The 25,387-nt window shown below is 32.8% G+C and overlaps 1 protein-coding gene across 2 annotated transcripts in view; it reads right to left on the bottom strand.

Moving 5' to 3' along the window:
• The window catches only part of FNBP1L (formin binding protein 1 like), a 120,895-nt gene that overhangs the window by 9,935 nt on the left and 85,573 nt on the right, over window positions 1-25,387 (bottom strand). For both annotated transcript variants that reach the window (XM_082670602.1, XM_082670601.1), the window contains exons 5-10: window positions 24,843-24,905; window positions 17,378-17,482; window positions 13,723-13,851; window positions 11,774-11,920; window positions 9,915-10,118; window positions 940-1,049 (exon numbers count right to left, since the gene is read on the bottom strand). In XM_082670602.1, coding sequence (XP_082526728.1) covers window positions 940-1,049; window positions 9,915-10,118; window positions 11,774-11,920; window positions 13,723-13,851; window positions 17,378-17,482; window positions 24,843-24,905 — 758 coding nt within the window. The remainder of the gene's footprint in view (window positions 1-939; window positions 1,050-9,914; window positions 10,119-11,773; window positions 11,921-13,722; window positions 13,852-17,377; window positions 17,483-24,842; window positions 24,906-25,387) is intronic.

Below are 25,387 nucleotides of genomic sequence, written 5' to 3' on the forward strand. Positions count from 1 at the left end.
TATATGCCTCAATTAGCTCTCCTTGGCTCTAACATCTGACATTACTAACACTCCTTAATATTCTTTTCTTTCTTGATTTCCTGGAGGTTACATTTTCTTTTCCCTTCCCTTCACCTCTGTCCCATTATTTCCCTCACTGATTCCTTCTCTTCTGTTTATCCTTTAAATGTGTTACATAAAATGACAGAAATTTCTTCTCATCTCATCCTACAGTTCTCCTTTTTAAGGTTGATTTCTTAATGCTTTGTTTTTTCCAGTTTTATTGAGACAAAATTGACTATTTTAATATCACCTATCTTCAGATCATTCTCAAGTATGAATCTCTTCAATCATTCATGTCAGAGTTTAAGCTCCAATTTTATCTTCAGTGTAAAAGCAGGTAGTAAGTTACCAATCCACTGTAATAACCCTTTATTCATCATATATAAATCTCTATATTCATTAAAACAAAACTGAACTAAAAGAAACTTTTAATAAAATTGAAAAAAAATTAAAGCTACGAATGAATCTGAAGCTGTAAGTAATCAAACACTGTTTTCCAACATTCTTGCAGCAAACAAAATAATTATAACCTCAGATTTCTATTGAGCTCAATTTATATACTAAAGCAAAATAAAAATTTATCAAAATATAAGAGGTAGTTAGTGTTGGTGAAACTACCCTTGATAATCATCAAACTATTTTGAAAATTTATGGAAGACATAAATATATACTATTAGCATCCAATAAGTAACCTGCAACCTAAGAAACTCTAACATTTCATTTTAAAAATATGACAGAGCACAATTTTCCGAAGTTTAGGACTGTATTTTTCCCTCAAAAGATATTTCAATTAGGATGTATAATTTTTAAGCCTTTTATACATCACATTTAAACATATCATTCAAAGTAGACTCTGAAAGGAATAATGATGGCAGACAGAACTTAATGGGAAAATACTTTTGGTCTGATTCTTTTTGTAGTTCTCTGTTAAGTTCATCGATGCGCTGCTGTAGTTTTTTACGTCTCTGTTCTGGTGGCAGATGACTGAAATCTTCTAGTGCTGGGCCCTGAAAAGAGAATCTAAATCATTATAAAAGATATTTTCATGAAATTTTATTTCTAAAATATACTCACTATAAAGTAAGAATATATATCAATTTTAAGTTTAATTTCAAATTAGCCCCAAACACCTCCTTTTAAGAAAAAGAAATCTACATAGATACGTATGTGTATGTTAATTAAAACAATCGTATTAAAAAAAAAAAATCGTATTGAAGAAAGAGCTCAGATGCCAGTCACTTTTTAAAAAATCATGAAATAGAATAGGTAAAAATATCAGCAGATACAGATAATTGGTAATTACCAGTATAACATTATATTCAGGTCTCGGCAGAGTTAAAATAAATACAGATGAACCTTCTTACAGCAATAACAATGAAATGGAAACACGTAACATTTCTCACTTATACAAAGTATTTTTTATATAACATACTGCACCACATTCCCAAATCAAATCTATTGCCGTGATACTCGGGATATTACAAATGTTCAGACTGAAAATATGAAAAGTTTATATAACTGAGTTAAACAACTTACCTCATAAAGGCAATATAACTAATGAAAAATATTTTAATATTACACAGTCTTTGAATGATTATATTTATTAAACCATTCATTAGAACCGAAACATACTTGATCATTAAAAAATAAAAGGTAGAACTATCCACCCAGTGAAATGTAAGTAGAAACTACATTCCAATAAGGAATTTATTTTCAATTATCCTTTGTACAACCAAATAGCATACCTCAGTTGTTCTTGAAATAAAGATATAATCCAAAGAAAGATAAAATCCTTATTTAGGAAGGATGCTTAATGTCTAAAATTTTTTTAATGTTTTGATATTCAAGAAACTATATCATTTAAGAAACAGTTCTAGTATTTAGATGTAACTTCTGATTCAAATGATGTCTTTCTCCTCTTAAATGTTAATCATGTCATTGTTACCGTAGTTATCTTATTAGAGATTATACAACCAGACCAATGTTAGCAACTACTGATTCCATTTAACATGAGCCCATATTTATGTAAGATTTTACATACTCAAAAATTGCTGACAACTATTATTCTTCATTTTTCTCTTTAAAATGGGGATTTTAAGAATATGCAATTCAATTTTTTAAGTGTTGCTGAAGTGAGCTCCCACAACAAATGCATCCTTGCTCCTTGAACCACTGACTCCTATAACACATCTAAATAGCTTTATTTCACCATCTATAAGAGTGCTTCCCTTGCTTTTAAAAAAGATAAAACTCACTTTTCAGGTAAGCCATGATCAAATGTAACATTTAATTCATAAGAAAATTTTTTGCAAATGGCCTGAACATTATAGACATTCAACAAGCCTGTCTAAAAAAAAAAAAGGAGGACATCTTTTCTAAGTGGCTTTTGTATTTTAATCTACCAGTCACCAGAAATAAAAATCTGTCAATCACCCAAATCTGACCTAAATAAACAAATGGCAAAATTTCCTATAAGGTGCCTTTAAATTTAGTGGTCAATTATCAATGTAAGTTGTCAGATTTAATCTAATTTGGGGTACAGGTATATAATAGTTTGAAAACTATTATATTGTGCCAAAAGTAAAACTTTCTTATTTATATTTTTAAATTTAATGAAATGAAAAAACACATTTCAATATTTTTTTTGATAGTATTGTAATAAACTCACAATTACCTATAAGTAAATCCTCCAGATTTCCACTTATCATTAATCGAACTTGTTCTCAAATTTATTAACAGCAGATAGCTAGGTACTTGCATTTTTAATATCCCATTTTGACATTATAACATATTCCTTTATAGAATATGAGAACTAAACTCACTCTATTTTCTATGGCTGTAAAGGAGACTCTGAGACATTTAAAAACCTCTCCTACTACATGGGAATTCATAAAAGGCCAAACTGCAATAGTCTGAAAAAGACTCATTTGTTTTCCAAAAATGAGAAACTACATAACCACCCAATAATTTTTACATTAGGTCTTCACAATGCAGTTCCATTAATTTGTTTGAAACATATGTATAAAGGAACATCACACACATGCACAAGCACACATGCGCACACACACACAATATTTAAGTTATTTGTGCTTTTATTCCCATTCATTAGTAGACAAGAAGAAAGCACTGACTCTCTAATGAAACGAGCAAGAAATCTTTCTTTCTTACATTTTGGAAAATCTAATGATTCTTGTGATAAACTACAAATCAAACTTATATGATCTTTTTAAAGAGTGTTAAGAAAAATCATTTTTGTTTAATTTTTCTTTTGTAAAAACATAAACTTTTGTTCTACCATGTAACTTTTAAAATGACGTTTAACTATAATTTCATTGTCTGTAACATGACAAAGACTCCACCCAATAACATTTAAGAACTTAATGAGTTACAGTTAACCACATTATTATTAAATTTTATGACATCAGAGGTACTGGCATGTGTTGGACTATGGATTAAATTATAAAAAGAAAAGACATACAAGGTAACATGTGGGGATGTACGTTACCACTTTGTTTTGAATTAAACAAAACAATGTTTTGTGATTATTTAATGTTGGCACAGTATATAGATCAGCACATAAGGCTTACCATCTTCACCGACCACTGAATAGTTCAATGGAAAACAGAAAGAAATGGTATATTATTCACATGAAACCATAATACAGAAGATGCAATAACTTATTCTTTTTTTTACAATATTAAAATAAATCATGTACATTTCACAATCCAAACAATTATGCCAGAAAAACAACTTTAACCACACTTTTGGAAAAGTAAATTACTTGCAAAAAAATATATACACTGATGATAATGGGCAGATATTTTCCAAGTGCAACTGAAACGCAAAAGTAAATAGTAATCATTCTATCAGTAAACACGTATTTTCTTCTTTAAAAAACAATTTTTACATAAGTGGATTTCACTTACATAGCTGTTCATGCTCAAAATACTAATATTTGAAAAGGTGAATATAAAAGATTTAATATTAGCCATTTAAAATAAATATTAGATGTAGTATTAAAGAATGGAATACTTTTCCCAATGCATTAAACAAAACACCATTATCTGAATTATTATAGTTCAAAATACTGTTTTGAATTTAAATATACTATGGGTCAGTAAGGGTAACATTTCTACTTTAGTTTTAAGGTGCTATTTTTAATGTACGGACACATTAAAAAACACATTATTATCAAAATAATAATGAGTCACCCAGATTCAAGTTTCCCATACATATTTGCTAATGGACACAAACATATGGGTTGAATTTTGCTTTGAAGATATAGCTTCCATTTCTCAGTTTTCATTCTGAAATCCATGTGCTCGAAAAGCAACACTAAAAATACATAACTTCAATTTTTAGAAAACTGGTTAAAATTTATTCTTTCTGAAAATGTGAAATGACATAGCACAAAGTCCTCTCATATTGTGAATATATATATGCATATTTATATATCACCCACATTCTATGAGTTACCAGGATTCTGCAACTGGCACTGCATCTGTCTGCCATCCACACGTGTATACATGCACATGCGTGCGCACAAACACACTCACACACACATTGTGACCCATAATACTCGGTAGAGCTTTGCAAAGTTCATCTTCATATCCATTTCATTTGTTTAGCGACCTCTAAAATTTTTACTTGTCCCTATTTTCTAAGTCATGATGTTTTAGAGAATATGGAAGATGTCAGGTAGAACTTCACATAAAAAATATAGATTTTAATAAATAGCTGACAAAAATATCTACCCTTTATCTCTGATGAACTGGCCATATATATTAATGGTTACGATGATAAGAAAAGATGACATACGCTATCCATTATCTTTCCAAATTAAGCTTAACATTCTTTAGACTGTCAGTAGTTTCAGGGAACAAAAACCACAACTTATTTTGCTATGACAAAATTCCTGGTAAGAAGATTAGAAGGTTTAAATTTTAAAAAGATATTTATGGTCTTCTATAAATATTATTAAAACAGAATCATATAGATGATAAGAAACAAAATAGGTAAAGCATTTGAATTTATCTTTTATGATAATCTCCACCAGCTAAATTTCTAAGTGATACAAATTATTTTTTCAGTTTCTATATTAATAGTTTTACAGAAAACAATAATATAATTATAACTGAAATATCAAATGCTTCAGTTTTTAGCTAACCTAGTTTTACTATCAATTAGAAAATAAATTCACAGTTCATTAACCTTAGATTTGGGGATATTAAAAACTAAAGTTCTTTGTAAAATATTAGAAATATATTTTGTCTTTTTTTTAAAGCAATTCACGTTCAATAGAGAAATACTATACTCTCATATGCAATTTTCATATCCCTGTAACTAGAAAATTTCACATACCCACTATATCTTAATAAATACATAAGGGACCTAAAAAGGAAATCAGTCAGACAATTCAAATTATTATGTGTATTTAAGTTAAAGACAGGAAAATCCTGAGAACTATATTCTGGATAAATAAAAGCTTACAAAAATGACTCTAGAAGTCTATAATATCATGAATAATTTAAAAAGAAAACATGGACTTGATACTGCTAGATAAATATACTTCTTAAAAAAAAACAAGGAGTACCCAGTAAGCTCCAATGAAGTAGTTATAGAGTAAAAATTATTCATTTTTATATTAAGTAGTTAAGTTTGGGTGTGCACCAAATATCTATTTAAGGTTAGATCTTGATGTCACAGAAGGAAATTATAAACCCTCATCCCTCAGAGAAAGTCTACCAGTACCACCATCAAATTCAAAAACACTGGTCCAATATAACATTTCTCATATCCTTAAAGATACTGCAAACTGTATACAATAGGTTTTCTTAAGAATGAGAGAAAAAGAAATTATAAATTTTTAAAAAAGCCAAAAGCAGGTACTTAGGAAAAATGATGTAACAAATATATAGCTCAAAACAAGAGTTTCTGCTTTGAATGGTACAACTCATCAGCTTTATGAAACCTTAAGACTTTGTAAGTTTAATGGACTTACATGGAAATCCATGTAAAAACACATAAACTGCCTTCTTAAAGCTTATCTTCTTTTTCTATATTGAGAAAATTCTTAAGTGGAAGAAAACATAATTTCGAAATAGTATCTAGTAAACTACCAAATACCAATCAAAATAGAAAGAAACTTCTCAATGCCAAGGTAATAAACTTTACTTCCTGCTCTATTCTCCAATCTCTAGTTAGTTTGTCTGTCATATTTTCCATCTTGCATACTGCTTTTTTCTTTGGCATGATAACTAATAATAAAAGTGGGACCATTTTGGCCTTCTGGAACTAGCCCCCCACCCCCCCGCCAAATGTACTAATATTTTAAATTAAAGCAATATGTGGAAATACGAGAAATAATGACTCCGCAGATACTTTTAAGTTCTACGGTTATAAAATTCTACCAATAGATTTATTCAATAACAATGAAGATGGCACATATTTAAGCTTCTCTCTCCAGGGCTCCCAGTTCTAACTGCCTAAACTTTTTTCAAAGAATTATATTTACTTCATACCTCTATGACTATACTGTGTAGGGTACTGTAACTGGGCCTGGTAGACTCGATATGTAGGACACATACGTGATTACAAAAATATGGCTACTAGAAATTACTATTTGTACTTTCTCATGATTTATGAAAAAGCATAATATTTAATGAAGTCTAAGTCATCAAAGAGAAGAAAGATGGGAATTAATTCTACTCTATTGTTCAGGCAATAGAAATCCCACGTATGATTTCTTAAAGTCTTTTAAAACAAGTAATAAGAGCTTTGAAAAGTGATAACAGGCACCTATGGTGCTTGTAGGTATAATACAGACTCATTCACAGGGACTTTTCAAAATGTCATGAAATTAACCTATATCATTCACATACAGAATTAGAAAAGGTAGACGCAAAGAAGTTCACGTCATTATAGGAAAAAAGTAAGTCCCAAAAAGAACATAATACACTAGGATATTTCTGCTGCACTACTGATACCAATTGTTTGTCATACTGTTTCAATGGAAATGTAAATAATAATGTAATTTTGCCCTAAATTAATGTATCTTGTCCACATGTGGCCAGAAGAGAAACCCAACTAAAGCAATTTGAAGATAGAAAGGGCTACAAACAGTGAGAAACACACAGGCTAGACAGAGAAGGAAAAAGAAGAAAGAAATGAAAGGGAGAGAAGGAACAGAGGGAGAGAGGAAGGGAGGAGAAGCAGGGAAAGGAAAGGAAGAGAGAGGGATTGCAAGGAAGAGTGAGTCCAAGAGTGAGTGTATTGCTGTTAATGATTAGAGTTCTTATGACACTACTAGACTCTGAGTTCTCATTGGTGGAGTATCACACCTATGTTTTTTATATGTCCAAACAAATGCTCATACAAATCTCATAAATGTATCTAAATTATGAGCTATGAATATTACAAACACGGTCTTAAAATCAGATCATAAAAGAAATTAGACTAACATAATGAAGTAACACTAATTTATCAGTAGTATAACAGTTGTTGCTAAGAAACAATTTAATATTTGCTTTTTACTATTCTAAAATTTTTCATTTGCAGAGTATATTTAGTTTTAAGTAAATGCCAAAGGCTAGCCTATTGGGGAAAAAAAGGAAATATTTGGTAAAAAATACTTCCTGTAACAATTACTCAATACAAATTCCATATAACCATTACTCAATAATATCTAGCATTTTTATAGGCTTTACAACTTACAAAGTACTTTCTAATATATTATCTTAATTGATCTACAATCTTGATATTTAACATGCCTATCTTTGATTTTTTATTTAACTATTGGAAACTGTGTTTTATGCTTCTGAAAGTAGGGCCATTAAAATTAAAATAGAACTTGATTTTTTTTGCCAACAAAATAATACTTTATAAGTTCGCAGAGGTCATTAGTGACAAATTATTACATGAGTAACTCCAGTGACAAATTACTGAAAGTCTTAAAAATGTAAATACATTACAAGACAATGGCGAACATATGACTTCACATAAACAACAACAACAAAAAAAATAGCTAATATGATGGTACCCAGCACCCTCTTTATAATACCATTCTTTTATGGGTGAGCATTTCAAATGTTATAAAGAGGAGTTGTTTTTAACTTGAGGGCGGCTATACTTAATTCTGTCGTGTTTTAAACTACATATATATAGGAGAGAGCCTTATAATGAGGGTGGAGAGTATTAAAAGCCACAGTACACACACAATAGGCCATCATGCATTTTAACCCATTATTAAACTTACCCCTCTTTTGAGACTTCTGAAAGAAGGAATTCTGGGCTTCCCTGTTTTTATTTCATTCATACAATAATGCACGGGCTCAATGGAGAATGTGAGAAACTGGGACCCATTAGGAGTACTGGATGTGAATAAACTAGTAGGGGTTAAGGGTGGGGACTGTGGCTAATATGGAAATAAAGAAAGGAATCAATAAGCCAAATGTGCATAGCTTTTTTTCCTAAATGAAAATTCTATTTTTGGCAACATACTTTTTACAAAATATATCTCAAATAAAGTTTTCTATAAAAATATTATAAGAAAGTTAACATAGCTTTGCCAAAACTGTCATTTTAAAAAGTCAAATTTACTTTTAAAAATGTACCACTTCATCACTTTTTTACAAGCTGACAGACTGAAAATATAGAGTGTATACAAATTATAAGGTTAGAGAGAGCAATAGGACCTAGACAAAAAAATTCTCTTCCGATTTCTAGAATATTAGCACCACCTAGTTAGTTATACTTAACCTATAATACTTGTCAGAGATAAAGGCAGCAGCTACAGTTAAAGTTATCTAAATAGTCAATGTCTATTAAAATAAAATATTAAAATTGTAACTGATTATCATAAATAGGCAAAATAATTTCATTACGTTGTGGCTTTCCTCTCAAAACTGTTTCTATTTCATCCCTGTTGCACCTCTTTTTTAAAAAAAATTTCAGTATTCCTTGTTTTTCTAAGCTCTCCTAGCTACTCTGATCTGACTTTAAAAAAAGTCTCACCTCTCAACTTCTCAATGGGACAATATTATGAAAAGCATGAATAAAGCTTGAGTTAATTATAATTGTGCTTTTAAAGATATTTACAGGTATATTATAATGAGTTAAATTTTATCTACATTCGTATGTCAAGATCAGAAAAATGAATTAAAATAATCATGTATACTTTAATACAGAACATCAGATTAAAAGTACATATCTATTCTCCTGATTATGACACTTTATAGCCATTAAATTGATAAGAAGATTAAGCACACATCTATTCCATTTGCTCACCTGCTGAGCTAAATTTATCTATCTAAAATAAACAGCACATCAAAAGATGGGTTTCAACAGGAGGTTAAGAGAGATTCTCTTAGTAAACTAGAGATTTTTTTAAACTTCAAATAACACACGCATTGAGCCCTTCCCATTAAATATTCACATGGATAATAAAAATAACCTTATTAGTATGATCTATAAGACCTAATCTGACATTTTATTATTGCTGTGGTCAATCATTCATTCCAACTGAGAACTGCAATTTTTGTGATCTTAGAGTCAGATCATAATGATTCTGAAAAAATTTGAACTGAAACTACATACAAATGAAATTTCAAAAGCATATAATTTAAGAGATGTTAACAGCTTATTTAGTATTTTTACTCATTTTTATATGGCAGTCAAATGTTAAATCCAGAAATAATTTTTACTATTAAGGTACAAAATTCTATGTTTCTACTAAGTGAAAAGTTAATTGAATCATTCAAATCAAAATATTTATTCTCTATTAATAGTAAACCATTATCCATTCAATACCTACATCATTTTAAATGACAAACTAAAACAAAATTATTAGCATAGAGGAATTTTATGACTTTTACCTTTGGCTTCTTTCCAAAGAGCCACAACTTGCCCTTGGCCTTTCCTACTGTGGTTTTGGCATCCACCTTCCCACTTTCCTGTTTGGATGCACTGATAGTCCCATCAGAAATGGTTCTATAAATATGCTGACTGTAATCTTCAAATGGAAAGTCTCCTGGAGGTTCAAATCCGGACTTAAAGGAGTCTACTACCATCTGAGAGTCCTATACACAAGAAACATGTTTTTTTTTAACCATTTCATTTGCTTATGATACCATATTAGCTTTCAAAAACCTTAATCTGTGTTAGAGAATAACAAATAAAAATTTAAAGAAATAATTCTACAATACTTATTAAAGGTTTAAAGTGAATAATTTCTTCCTGTGAATATGTAATAAACCATAAATATTTTAATTCCTATAGAAAAATAATTTACAAATTACTACTTTATTAATTTGTAATGTTCACGGATATTTTCACTCAGGGTTATTCTCAAGTAGAAATTCTAAGTTTTAAAGGAAAAGGGTTTTCTGTTTTACAGGATGTCTCCAAAGAAGGTGACCTATGGAAAAGAGGAAAGGGCATCTAATTGTAAAAGAGGGTAAGAGACAAGTAGAAAGGCTTTCATTCACGCAACAGGGGAAAGGATAAATAAAATATATTAAAGACATACGAGGAAATGTTAACAGAACAATGAAAAAAGATCTCACAAACAATACTGAGTGCAAAAATTAACTCAAATAAAGTTTAGCACCATTTACCCAAAACTTTAAAACACACATAAGTGTTATATATTGATTTTGGACATACATACCTCTATCTGAATGTTCTATTGACACCTTAAAATCATTATTTGCAAACAGAATACTTTATCTCTACAAACTCCTCGCCCACCCCTACCAGCTCTCCTCTTTTATTCCCTATCTCTGTTGGTAGTACATTTTGCCTATCATTTAGTCAAAAGTCATCCTTAGGTCATACCTTACTTTTTTTTTGTCACTAATGCCACCCCCACCAATCATCTGCTAAAGGGTAAGAAGAGGGAGAGAGGAGAAGGACCTAACTATATTTGTAACCTTGGATGCAGCTATACCAAAATATAAATGTATGTTTGAATTCCCAAAGAACCCCAAAATCTTCTTTCCTTTTTTAAATTTAAGTCAAAATTCTGTTACAAGAAAGACCTTCACTCATATAAAACCAACTTGCCATGAAAACTAAAATACGTAGTACATATTTGGCACTCCCCAAACACTGGTTCTCTTCTCTTCCTTTTCCCTCATATCCTCATTTTCTGTTAACCTTAGCTTCTCAGTCACTAAATCAACATTTACTGATAAATGACCAGGTACAAGCCCTTTTCTAGACCTTAATCAAGATATAATGTGATTAGAATTACTTCTTCAAGAGGAGCAGGGCTTCTTGAAGGCAGTACCTTCTACTCATAATGCCCTCCTTCTTTTCTCTTGAGCCATCATTCCATACACTCCTCAGGCTTCAAAATGCAGCTCAAGTACCAACTCCTGTGGTTACAAGCAACTCTTACAACTCTAGATCTGACCATTTCCTTCTTTAAACTTTCACTAGACTAACAGTATCATACAGTTTGTAACATACAGTTCATAGGTTAGTTATACTCTTGGAGTAGAACTGAAAAATTAGTGCGGAAAGGAAAGAGAAGCATTAGAACTCTTTCCTTTTAAACAATCAGAATTTTAGTGTTTAGAATGATCCTTACAGCCCAGAGGAGTCTGGCAATAAGTTACTTCTACAGAATATAACTTAAAATCAGCTAACCATCAATTACTTCCCCCCTTTCCCAATTCATTTCACTAACTTAAACCAAATATATTACTCAAATTAATTATAAAACACTTACTCTTCTTTCGTCAACTGATTTTGCTGCAAGAATCATTCCTTCCAAACACTTTGAAATGATGGGAATAACTTTGCGTTCTGAGTCTGCAAATCCTCTGTAACACTCACTGAGTTTAATAGTCCTTCGTTCATCCATTTCTTGTAGTTGCTAATAATTAGGAATTTAAAAAAAAAAAAAAGGAAAACTGAATTTTCTTTTCATTCTGAAGCAGCCCCCTTCCAAAAAAAAAAAAAACCCACAAAGATTCTACCCTAACAGTTACACTGTTGTAAATACCTTTTAACAAGTGCTACAGACTTAAAGTACTTAAAACTTGAGGTCTGTGAAGTAGCAAAAAATATATATATATATATACAAGGCTTTTAGTATATCCTAAAACCAGGTGACAACAGTTTTCAAGCCTTCTAAAGGACCCCCTACAGGCTACCAGATCTCTGTTTCATACAACCTCCACCGTTCATTCTTCAGTCAGAGCAGTTATTGTTGTTTATGCTCTAGGAAAAGTTTCATTTTAACACAAAATTTTGACACATTTTTTTTCCTTTTTAAGCAACTGGCATAAAACATATACAAGTGTGAGCATTCTAAACCCTTAAGTTAGTTCAGAACATTTTGGTAAGATCTGACTGGACCAAGAATCCACAGTTGACTGCATACCAATGGGTACCCAAACTTACCACATTCTACAGCTCAAAGTGACTATCGAAAGGTTGGAGACACAAGAGGAAAAACAAGAAGCCACAAGGTCAAAGTGATACATGTACGGAATCCCCACAATTCAAAAATTCATTGGCACATGGCACTAAGAATTATGCCAGGACACAATTATGCCGAATAACTTAAAGGCATTTTTTGACACTTCTTATTTGTCAACAATGACCTTTCTTTCTCATAGGAAGCAACTACACTGCTGAAGTCCCCTAGCTCCCAAAGCCTTCATACTACTTTTTTCCTCTTTACTTCCCAAAGCCTGGGAATTTATTTTGAAACCTGCATTTTCACAAAAGAACTGCGCCCAGCATCACAAAGTGGCAAGACTGTTCCATAGCAAAGTACAAACAAAAGGATCAAGCCCCAAAACACAGAAAAGCAGGGGATCTCCAAGTTAAGGTCTCCCCAGAATACGAAGGCATAGCTGGTAAGTTTAGAAAAGCACCACAGAGTGAGGACAGGCTGACTGGACGCTCTGGATTAAATGACTGAAATCTGATACCCTCTCTAGTCCACCACCTCTCACTATGCTTCCTTTGTACTTCTAACTTGCCTCCAAGAAAAAAAAGGTGTATTTGGACTGACACTCTTTTCACAAAAGCTCTGCTCTCTCAGGTACTACTGTTTTCAACACTGTTTCACTAAATCCCTTTTCTCTAATTTCTCTTCTTTCTAGAATAGGCGGTAACATAATTTAACCTCCGGAGTCCTTACCTGAGGGCCGTTTGGCAATTAGTATCATCAAATGATGATGGATGGGATTTATAAGCCTGAATTACATTTATGATTTGGCAGCTAGGAAGATAAGCAGGCAAAAACCAGGCTAGCAAATGCATTTCTTAAGATTTATTTCTGCCATCTGGACTAATGCCAATGATTCTGTTATAGTGTCAAAAAGCTACATCCAAATTCTAAGTGAGCAGACTACAATACACAATTCCAATGAATTCTCCCATCTCATAAGACTTAATAATGTAGTATTAAAATTTATCTAGAAAATGTCTGTTTGAGTGAACTGTTTAATATACTACTAATAAATCTGTAGAAAAATCTGTGATTTCAGTCAGAAAAAATCTACTTTTCACATCTATAATCATAAATTTCTTATCACCAATCTTGATGACTAACTAGTGAATCTAGAAACATTCTGATTGATGCCTGAAATTTTAAAGTTTTACATTTAAAGACTAGCTCTTCCGTATCTAAAATTAGGTTAATTTCACATCTCCAAATTTTACCTTGTAAATCTGAGGAATCACTACGTAGAAATGTTTGTGCTGTTCTCCATTGAAGTTTTGTAATTGTGCAGCATATTCATTCTTATTTTCGTCAGCCATATGTGTACGTAGATTCAACTGCTGTTTAGCCTAGAGGCAAATTGGTCCAAATCATCACCAACGACAAGATGAGCAACAAAATCACAGCTAATTCACTTTTCTAGAAGTTATACTAAAACGAGACTTTTTCTAACTACTGATATCATTTAAAAGTAAAGGAGAGGCTTACAGATCTTATGGCCAGTCTCCCTGTTGCAATATTCCCTTTTTCTTACTGCAATAATAAATCCTCCCCCTTACAATAATCCATGAAAATAAAGTTTCTCCTTAACAAATTCAGATTTTTTTAATTAAATAAATGACAACATTATGGTTTGAAATAGTAAGCTTTTAATCAGAAGAGAAAAATAGCATCAGGAATAATTTAGACAGTTACAAAGTTAGCAGTAAAACATTTCTTTAAACATAATCCAGTTATATCCAACCCAGAACCACAGTGAAACCAAATAATAGTAAAAATGGGATTTGGGGATAATGTAATGCTTAACAATAATTTCTACCGCTATACAAATCCACAGGTACTTTATTTAAAGAATGCTTATTTAGAATATAGTTCTGTTCATCTCAAGGAAGGTCTTATAGAAATGCTTTTTGAATAAGAATATTAGTACCATCTACTGATTCATTGGTGAGAACATCAGAATACAAACAGCACAAATCTAGATTTATTGGAGGGGAAATCTAAACAATTTTCTCAATTGTTATAAAGTAATAGAAAAAAACAAAATAAGAATTGAAAATTTTTCAGTGTTCCAAGCTATAAATCATGTTAGATGAGAGTGCTTTGAAAATTATATCAATAAAAGCACATTGCGAATACACTTGATTATTCTAATTCTAGTTTTTACAATTGTAATCCCTAACCTTCTAACAGTAGGTCTACAAGTTAGTTCTTCTGAACTCAGAAATAAACTGACCTACAGAAATACATGGCAGTCAAGATCTCAGATAAGTCCACAAAAATCCATTTAATCCACAGTGTACTTGAAAATTAAAATAAATAAGTACTATGAAAACTAAACACCATGGCCCAAAATATTTCTACAGAAAAATACACTTCAAGTTCTAACCTGGGATCGTTAAGTACACATTCATTCACTCCTTTCCCTTTTCTCCCTCCTCTCACAAACTATGATGGAATAAAAGGTTTCCAGAATATTCCCTACCCACAATGGTTCTTTCAGAGGAAGCTCCTCATGTTCCAAGTCACTGGCTGTGATTCCCAAGGCCTGGGAGAAAGGCTCCAGCAGGTTATGTAAGAGAATAAAGCTAGAAGCTAAAACAATTGACACCTTCCCTGGCATATTCTGGGTTTCACATCTACTGCCTTTCCTTTCTTTCTTTCTTTTTCTTTTTATATTTCATCAAATTTTTTTAAAATTTTAATTGTAGCAAAACACACAATACACATAACATAAAATTTACCATCTTAATCATTTTTAAGTGTACAGTTTGATAGCGTTACGTATATTCACGGTTTTGTGCAACTGACTTCCTTTTCTTTAGGAAGATACTCGGCCTGCTCCCTCTTCACCTGTTTTTTTATGCTTTTTTTTTAAACTTTCATAAGTAGTAACTTGAAACTATGTTCCCTTCCCTTCCTGGTCACTTAAAACAGAATTCCTCTACTCTCTGGTATCTAAAGTAAAACCTCAAAGTTTTCCTAATTCTCTAATAATTAAAGGGGTTGCAAACAAATAAGAATAAAAAAGGAAGATATAAACATAAAAATTCTGAACTAGTTAGATGAAACTAACTAGTAGACATGTTATATCTAGATTTCAAGACGTCTGACCTGTCTCTAAAGATACCTTTATAGACAAAATGAATAAGTTAAAAATGAGAGTCCAGTTAAAGAGTTCGCCTAACTTGCCTAGTACATAAACTATGTATTCAATTGATGTTTGATAATAAGTCAAAGGAGTTCTTAAGGAGTCAATGTCAACCAGCAAGGAAGTTTCCCATATATAAAATAGGGCTGTTTGCAAGTGTTGTGGTCCACATTTTTATCAAGTAATGATAACACATTATGTGTATGACATGATACCTGGAAGGAAATTAATATAGTGGATGATCAAAATCAGGATCCAAAAATCTTAACAGCAGGATCAAATCTAATAATTGATACAGATGTAGCATATACGTTTAAAAGACCAACAGTACAAGTTCTGTCTGAGACACATATTCTTATACCACACCATATGTGAAAAGACATGGGGATTTCAGTTAACCATAAACTCAATGAGAGTCAAGCCAAACAATGTGGTTGCCCAAAATACATTTAGCGTATAATTAACATAAATTTAGTGTTCAAAACAAAGGAGGTAATCAAACTCAGAACTGATCAGACTGAACTATACCCAATTTGAGGTAACAAAGAATATTGGTTAAATTGGTATCCAAAGGAAAGTATTAACTTGAAGACGTCTGAAAAGTAACTTTGAAGGTATTTCATATGTGCAATAGGTGAAGAAACACAATAGTTCATCTAGGGGTAGATAATCTGCTACAAATATCTAAAAACCTATTTTGAGAAAAATATATATTTGTTATTTTTCTGGTACCTCAAAGAAACTAAAGCTGAACAGGGAGACAAATGGGGTCAATATAAGGAAATGGTAGTTTTTTTTAAAAAAATGAACAGACTATTTTAAGACTCTATATTCCCAATAACAGGGAACTTACTATCATAAGAGATATGTTATTAAAAATAGGGTAGACAAGATAAACGCCATCATAAGTTATACTAGAAGAACTTTAAGGTAACTGTAACCTGAAATGTATATGATTTTGGGGTTTTTAAAAACTGGTAAAGAAAATGGAAGGTAGAAAATAAATTATTCCTTTCCTCTTGCTTTTTCTTGTTCTGATGCTATAGGAAATTACAAAATTCGAAGGAGAAAATATACTAATGTTGGGCCTTTGTATATACAAAAACATGGAGTAAGGTTCATCTATTTTTCAAAATCCCAACATTTCAGCACTATCACTGTGTCAAATGTCCTAAGATAAAGAACATACAGCAGGGGAGAAGGAGAAGCTAAGCAGCAAAAGTTACAGGGCTGATCCTACCAACAGTAATGTTACAGAACATCTGGCCCAGAATCAGTAATGAATGACAAGAGAGAATTCAGTTTTCCAAAATGAACGACTGAATTAATCAAATAATAAACAAATAGTTGATATCACACTTCTGACAGTTTTATCATGTTTTCCCTTCTGTATAGTTGGGAAGCACACTATCCAGCCTCTATTTGCATACCCCATCAACATACCTTAGACTTTCTATCTTATTTCTAAATAGGATAGAAACTCATTCCTAATACCAACTATGTCTTTCCTATACACTCAGAATGCAGTTGACATTAATATATTAATTTTATTCTAATTACTTTCTCAGACCACTATGTGTAAAGTATGCAAATATTTGTGTATCTTAGATTTAGATGTAGTGTATCTCTTGAGGAAACTCTAATACCAACACAAATATTGTAACTACTCTCCATATGCAAGTAATAATATTTTGATATTAAAGTCAGTTTGGATTATTTCTTACCTTTTCAACATCTGCCTTGGTTGCATTAGTATCATTATCCAATCTTTCATAACTCTGTTGTGCCTTCTCTGCCTCTCTACATTCTCTTTCAAATTTCTTTTTACTCTGTTAAAAAAAATTAAAATGCTGAAAAATAAAATTAGATTTATCTCATTTAGAAGTTAACAAATAATACTAAAATTTATATGGAACGATAAGAGACCCAGAATTGCCAAAGTAATCCTGAGGAAAAAGAACAAAGCTGGAGGCATAACCCTTCTAGATTCCAGACAATACTATAAAGCTACAGTTATCAAAACAGCATGGTATTGGCACAATAAAAGACATGGATCAATGGAACAAAAAAGACAGCCCAGAAATAAACCCACACACCTACGACACACCTCTATGACAAAGGAGGCAAGAATATACAATGGAGAAAAGACAGCCTCTTTAGCAAGTGGTATTTGGAAAACTGGACAGCTACATGTAAATCAATGAAATTAGGACACTCCCTCAACACCTTATATAAGAATAAATTCGAGGGCTTCCCTGGTGGTGCTGTGGTTGAGAGTCCACCTGCCAATGCAGGGGACACAGGTTCGTGCCCCGGTCCAGGAAGATCCCACATGCTGCGGAGCAGCTGGGCCCGTGAGCCATGGCCGCTGAGCCTGCGTGTCTGGAGCCTGTGCTCCGCAACGGGAGAGGCCACAACAGTGAGAGGCCCACGTACCGCAAAAAAAAAATGAATAAATTCGAAATGTATTAAAGACCTAAACATAATACAGGACCCCATTAAACTCCTAGAAGAGAACATAAGCAAAACATTCTCAGACATAAATCGCAACAATACTTTCTTAGATCAGTCTCCTGAGGCAAAAGAAGTAAAAGCAAAACTAAACAAATGGGACCTAATCAAACTTAAAAGCTTTTGCAAAGGAAAGCATCAACAAAATAAAAACACCTATGGAATGGGAGAAAATGTTTGCAAATGATGTGACTGAAAAGGGGTTAATATTCAAAATATATAAACAACTCATACACCTCAATATCAAAAAAAAACCCAATCAAAAAATGGGCAGAAGACCAAGACATTTCTTCAAAGAAGACATAGAGATGTCCAACAGCCACATGAAAAGGTGTTCAACATAGCTAATTATTAGAGAAATGCAAACAAAACCACAATGAAGTATCACCTTGACTATCATCAAAAAAGTCTACAAATAATAAACACTGGAAAGAGTGTGGAGAAAAGGGAACTGTCCTACAAGGTGGGAATGCGAATCGGTGTAGCCACTGTGGAAAACAGTATGCAGGTTTCTCAAGAAACTAAGACTAGAACTAACATATGATCCAGCAGTCCCACTCCTGGGCATATATCCAGAAAAGACGAAAACTCTAATTTGAAAAGATACATACACCCCAATGTTCACAGCAGCACCATTTACAATAGCTATGCCATGGAAACGACCCAAATGCCTATCAACAGACAACTCGTTTAGAAGATGTGCTATAGGGGCTTCCCTGGTGGCGCAGTGGCTGGGAGTCCGCCTGCTGATGCAGGGGACGCGGGTTCGTGCCCCGGTACGGGAGGATCCCACATGCTGCGGAGCGGCTGGGCCTGTGAGCCATGGCCGCTGAGCCTGCGCGTCCGGAGCCTGTGCTCCGCAACGGGAGAGGCCACAGCAGTGAGGGGCCCGCGTAACGCAAAAAAAAAAAAAAGAAGATGTGCTATATATATACAATGGGATATTACTCAGCCATAAAGAAAAGAATGAAATATTATCATATGTAGCAACATGGATGGACCTAGAATATCATACTAAGCAGACTAAGTCAGACAAATATTATATGATATCACTTATAAGCGGAATCTAAATAAATAATACAAGTGAATGTATATACAAAACAAACTTATGGTTACCAAAGGGGAAAGGGAACAGGGGGATAAATTAGGAGTATGGGGTTAACAGATATAAATTACTATACATAAAACAGATAAGCAACAGGATTTACTATATAGTACAAGGAACTATATTCAATATCTTATAATAACCTATACTGGAAAATAATCTGAAAGAATTTATATATATATATAACTGAATAAGTTTGCTGTACATCTGAAACCAACACAATATTGTAAACCAACTATACCTCAATAAAAAAGAAAGTAACTTTAAGGTATTGCCACTGTGTACTGTGTAAAATTACACAAGTAAAATTTTTCTAAATTAGCAAAGAATTTTACTATTACAAACCATGTGCCTTAAATATCAGACATCATAAGACTGTGAAGAAAAAAAATCATAGGCATGACTGAGTTAATATTCATTATGTATCTCAATCTCTTTATAATAAGGAAAATAATCATATGTATTTTGTAATTTTTTATTTTAAGCTCATCTTAAGCATGACTTTTTTGGTTTGTTTGGTGTTTTTTGTTTGGTTTTTATATGTTTGGTTGATTGGTTTTGGTGTTTGCTTGTTTTCTTTTCTTTTCTTTTTTTTTTTTTTGATGGAGTCCCAATGTAGCTTAGAATGTGGAAATATCCCTCCAAAGTGGTTTTGTGTTGTTTCTTCCAAGTGTCCCAGGAATACCACCTGCCCAGAATGACCTCTAAAATTTTTTAAATTTAATTCAAATTAGTATGACTTTGCAAAACCTATTTACAACTGAGCATATGATATATTTACTTTCCTGTGTATTTTTTTATCCTGAAGTTAATGTCTTTTTCTAAAAAATTTGCTTTAGTTTTCAATGTACTTTTCTCTAATTCAACCCTAGTGTCCCCAATTCTTTACACCTCTCCTCAGTTAATTCAAACATATTCAGAATTCTATCAATTTTATCTTCTTAATGAAATCAAGAACCCAGAGGTTTGTAACCTGTTAAAATTTGAACTGGTTACCAAACTAGGCCTACTGAATAACTGTTACCTTGGGATTCCCCTTCACCATTTCCTGGGGATTCCTTTCAATTCTCCCTTAATTCGAATCTCCTGTTTCCTAGTTCCACACCTGCCCCTTTCTTGGTTCATTTCTCTATTTTGCTAGAACACATTCAGCAGTAGCTTCCTAAAAGAAGCTTCCTAAAAGAGATAATTGTTTAAGTCTCCATGACTGAAAATGCCTTTCCATCTATTTTAACTGATAAAATTTGGACAGGTGTGAAACTCTAAGTAGGAAATCTTCTTTCTTCAGAAATGTAAAAGTACCACTCCACTGTCTTCTGGCTTCCTGATCCCATTCTGATCCCTGATCCTTTGCATAAAATATGTTTATTTTGTTTTGTTTTTTCTCTCTGGAGGTTGGTAGGATCTTCTCTCTCTCCTAATTGTTCTGAAATTTCATGAAGATATGTCTTGCTGTGAATCCACTGTGCTGAGCACCTGGAAAATCCTTTCCATCTGGAAACTCATGTCTTTCTGTTCTGGGGAAATTTTCTTGAATTAATTTTGCCTATCCATTTTCTATGTTTTCTCTTTTTTAAGATGCTTATTATCTTGAAAATGAACCTATAGGATGAGTCCCTCTAATTCTCTTATATTTTCTCTCATATTTTCAATCTCTGTCATTTTGCTCTACTTTGAGAGATTTCTTCAATTTCATTCTTTCTAGTGAGCTTTTCATTTCTGCTACCATAAAGTTCATTTTTGTTCTTTATATGTTCCTTTCTTTATAGTATCTTGTTCCTATTTCATGGATGTAATAACTTCTCTATTCCCTATGAAAATGTTAATAATAGTTCTGGGTTTTGCTTGTTTTTGCTTTTTAATTTCTATTTCCTTTCACAGTCACTGTTTCTTCAAAGTTGCTTTTTTTTCTGCATACTAGTTTTTCTGCATACTCTGGTGTCTACATTAGATGTTTTTTTTTAAATGTCTGGGGATACCTGCCAATCTGCTCTTATTTTAAAAGCTAATTGGATTATGGCCTTTTCCTCTACAGTGATAAGGCCAGGCAGTTTCCTTGAAGAAACCATGGTGCCTGTATCTTTAAGTCTTTCCTCTCAAACTAATTAAATTCCACAGAAGAGACTCTTCCAATTTCTTGTCTGGAAAATATATGCCTTGCTACCTGTATTCTGAGAATTACTCAGAAGAAAGCACAGGATGTCAACATTTTCTATTTACCTAACTAGTTACAATGTCAATTTCTTGTCTTGAGGATTACAAAACTATTCAGATAGTGCAAACCTCATAACTACAAGGTCAAAAGGTTTAAATTTCTCACAGGATACCTCCTACTCCTTGACCTTCAGATAGAGACAAGGTTCTTCGCTACCTCCCTTGGCCAGTAGGCAGAGCTCCTGCCACCTTTTGCTAAAGGTTTAGTCCTTCAAAGAGTCAAACTTTATACAGGGATTTCAGTTCCAACTCTCCAAACATACAGAGCTAAAACCTAAACTTTGTCAGCGTGTGAGTACTAAACCCCAAGCCCTTAGCAAGGTCCTGTAAACCATACCCCAAAACCTCTAGAACCACTTTTCAAATGCCACTGTATCAGCTCACACAACTATTGCTCTGGCTTTTAGTTTACCCTTAGTTTCCAGGGTAAAAATTTTAAATGTACTTACTATTTTTATTAGTATGAGATATCAAATGAGATACATAAAATTTATTCAAAGCATAAATATACCTGAATATACATAATATACAGAATGTCACTTTCCTGTGAAGATTAAAATTAAATTTCCACAGTTAATTCTCTGAAACTCAGTTCAGAGCTGTGTTTTCAAATTGAACAGCTATAGCTACTAATTTTGGTGTAATTTGAGGCAACTCATACACAACAATACTTTTTTTTTTTGCGGTACACGGGCCTCTCACTGCTGTGGCCTCTCCCGTTGCGGAGCACAGACTCCGGACGCGCAGGCTCAGCAGCCATGGCTCATGGGCCCAGCCACTCCGCGGCATGTGGGATCTTCCCGGACCGGGGCACAAACCCGTGTCCCCTGCATCAGCAGGCGGTCTCTCAACCGCTGCGCCACCAGGGAAGCCCACAACAATACTTTTATATTAAGTGTCCTATTGTTTGTGAAAAAAAATCTACCTACTAATTTCCTTGCAACAGCAAAAGAATCATGAGTACAGTAATATTAAAAATACTCCTTCCCTGAAAGATATTATATCATTATACAATACAGGGATATACTCCAGAAAAGATTCTCCTTTCTTCATCCTTTGTGTCGCAGACTAATCAACAGCCACATCTACTCCCCTATTTTTTCTCAGAAGAGCCCACCTCCCTGTACGGAGGCTGAAAAGAGCTGATAACTTGCTTTACCAGCCTTCCCACAGCTGGGGCATGGTCAAGTAATCTAATCCTGTCAAAGGCACCCATGAAGAATTCTGCTGGGGTTTTCTGGGAAAGCTTTCCTTCCCTGATAAGAGGAAACAGAAGAGAAATGCTTCCTCTCTCCTGCTTCTGCATGCAGCTGAATGAGGATGTGGTGCTTGGCTGCTTAAATCAACTGTTGACCATAAAGGGACAAGTCTGAGGGAAAAGGCCATGGACAAGACAGCAACGTGGACAGATAGAAAAAGCAGCCTTGGTGACATCACTGAGCTACTGACCAACTCTAGAACTGACCTGTTTCCAAGCTTTGTTCTTATAAACTCATATGATCTGTTACTTGGAACCACCTGATAGACCTGCCATTTCTGATGCTTCAATCTTCTCAATCTCTGACCATTCCTTCAAAATCTTCTTCACAGGCTACTGTCTTCTGCCCTCAACTTAAATGTCAGTGGGGCCTATTTTGTTTATCCTGGGTTAATAACTGTCTTTAAAATTTTTTTTTCTCAATGTTCAATACTCTGTCACTAATTCAAGCTTTCTCTCCTAGTTCTTTAAATATCCTCTCAATTATTGCAAACATGTTAGGAATTTTACAATTTCGTTTTCTTGATTAGACATGAAGACATGGGACTATAAAAGGCATCCTGCACATATTTCTACATATTACACAGAAATTATATTTGTGTCTCTTTCTTACTAGACTGCAGGCTCCACAAAAACAAGACCATATCATATTTGCTTTTGTACCAGACTCAATACATGTTACAGATGCCTTCAATAAACATGAGTTGAGCTGAACTCACCTTTATTTCACAATATTGTTAACGCCTTAAAGAAATCTCTCCTACATTTTTTGATGCTTGTTTTTTATGACCCTTATGACTTTTGCTTAATAACTAACAATTGTTCTAAAGGTAAGTCAGCACATATCAACAGGAATGATTTGTGTCAACTCCAGTTTTTAAAGGGACAAATAACTCATGAGTGTAGGAGTCTGTTATTTTGTGCAAATGAAAGACACACATACATACACATTCATTGGGTGGCAGATACTAAGGACGCTAGTTAAGGCAATTTAAAATTTAATAAATGTAAACACTCCCTAGAAGTCTTTCTGAAACCAATTAGAAAGAAAATCAAAACAAAAATGAAAAGAGACTATTAATATACCTAAGAATTCTCAATCAGTACTGGTGATTAGAATCTTACATCAGTGACAGTTATATAGTAGAAATTTAATCTAAGCTTTTAATCCATGCCTTTAAAAAAGAAAAAAAAAGCTGAAAGCTGTACACGTATATGCATACTTTTTTTTTTTAATCTCAGACTTGTCGTTTTTCCAACAACCACAAGCTAAATTGATTAACATGAAAAACTCCCTTCAGCATAATTTTCAAGGAATACAGTGTCCATCATAAAAGTATGCAGGGAAAGAGTAAACTGCTTGCTAACATGAGGGTTCAAGAAAGAATATTAACCTTATATGACAGCACATCATTTGGCATAACGTTTTAAGTAAAGAAGATAAAATGTTCCATGTAAACATCTTGGTTTTCAAATGACTGTATGCCAGGATATTTAAGAAAAACCACATTAATAAGTACCTTTGGAAAGTTTTTAAAGTAAATAATTATTATGCTTTTATAATTTTGCCCTATAAAGTACTTTATTTCCTACAGTAAGATAGTCTATGACCAGCAGCCCAGTACTAGAAACACTCAATTACAGAATCACTGAACTGGAAGAAACATTTCATATAATCTAGTTCACTGTCTTCATTTTTCATTTGCTAAAACTGAAGTCAAGAAAAAATCAGGTGCTAAGGAAAAGGCAGAACTAGAATCTAGTTTCTCTTAGTCTCAGTCACATGGTCTTCTAGGATGTATCAATATTTCCTTATTACTTCTATCCTCTATCAATATTTTATAGTAACAACGGCAAAGTCAAAAAGAATCTTCCTAAATGTTTACAATTATCTGAAGATTATAGAATTGGTACAAGTACAGAACCATGTAGAAAAAAGGAAAACAGACAAAATGGTCTCATATTCTCTACTTACACCAACGTCAAATTACAAATAATACTACATTGAGAAATATTAAACTCAAATAGATATGAAGCATAAGAGCATTTAGAGCTAAATGCTACAAAATTTTATGTTAAACATGAAAACACTATAACTCACATTATCCATCTGTTTCCAGCACATGTCAAGGTATTGCTGGGCTTTTCGTCCCTCTTGAAGATGCTGAAGATCATAACAACAACCAAAAAAACAAACAAAACAAATTTTTAAATTACAATACCAATTAAAGCCTAAAGTCCCCAAAAGGCTTTTCACTTAATTTTTTTTCAAGGTACTAATTATGTAAACTTTATCAAGACTTAGGAATAGATTATTAGTAAAGCAAAAATTCTCTAAAATGCATTTTATAGACTATTACTTAAATATTTTAAATATAATCTTTAAGACAGATATAATCTCTTGGAAAATACATGATTATCTAAATAGGGGTTGACAAAGTTTTCTATAAAGGGTCAAATAAACATTTTAGGCTTTGCAAACCACACGGTCTCTGTCTCTGTTACAAATATTCAACTCTGCTAATATAATGCAAAAGCAGCCACACACAATATATAAGTGAATGAGTGTGCGCCTGTTCCAATAAGACTTTATGGTCACTAAAATTTGAATTTCATATAATTTTCACATGTCATAAAATATTCTTT

The sequence above is a fragment of the Grampus griseus genome (assembly GCF_964374135.1).
Source record: "Grampus griseus genome assembly, chromosome: 1".
Classification (NCBI taxonomy): Eukaryota; Metazoa; Chordata; class Mammalia; order Artiodactyla; family Delphinidae; genus Grampus; species Grampus griseus.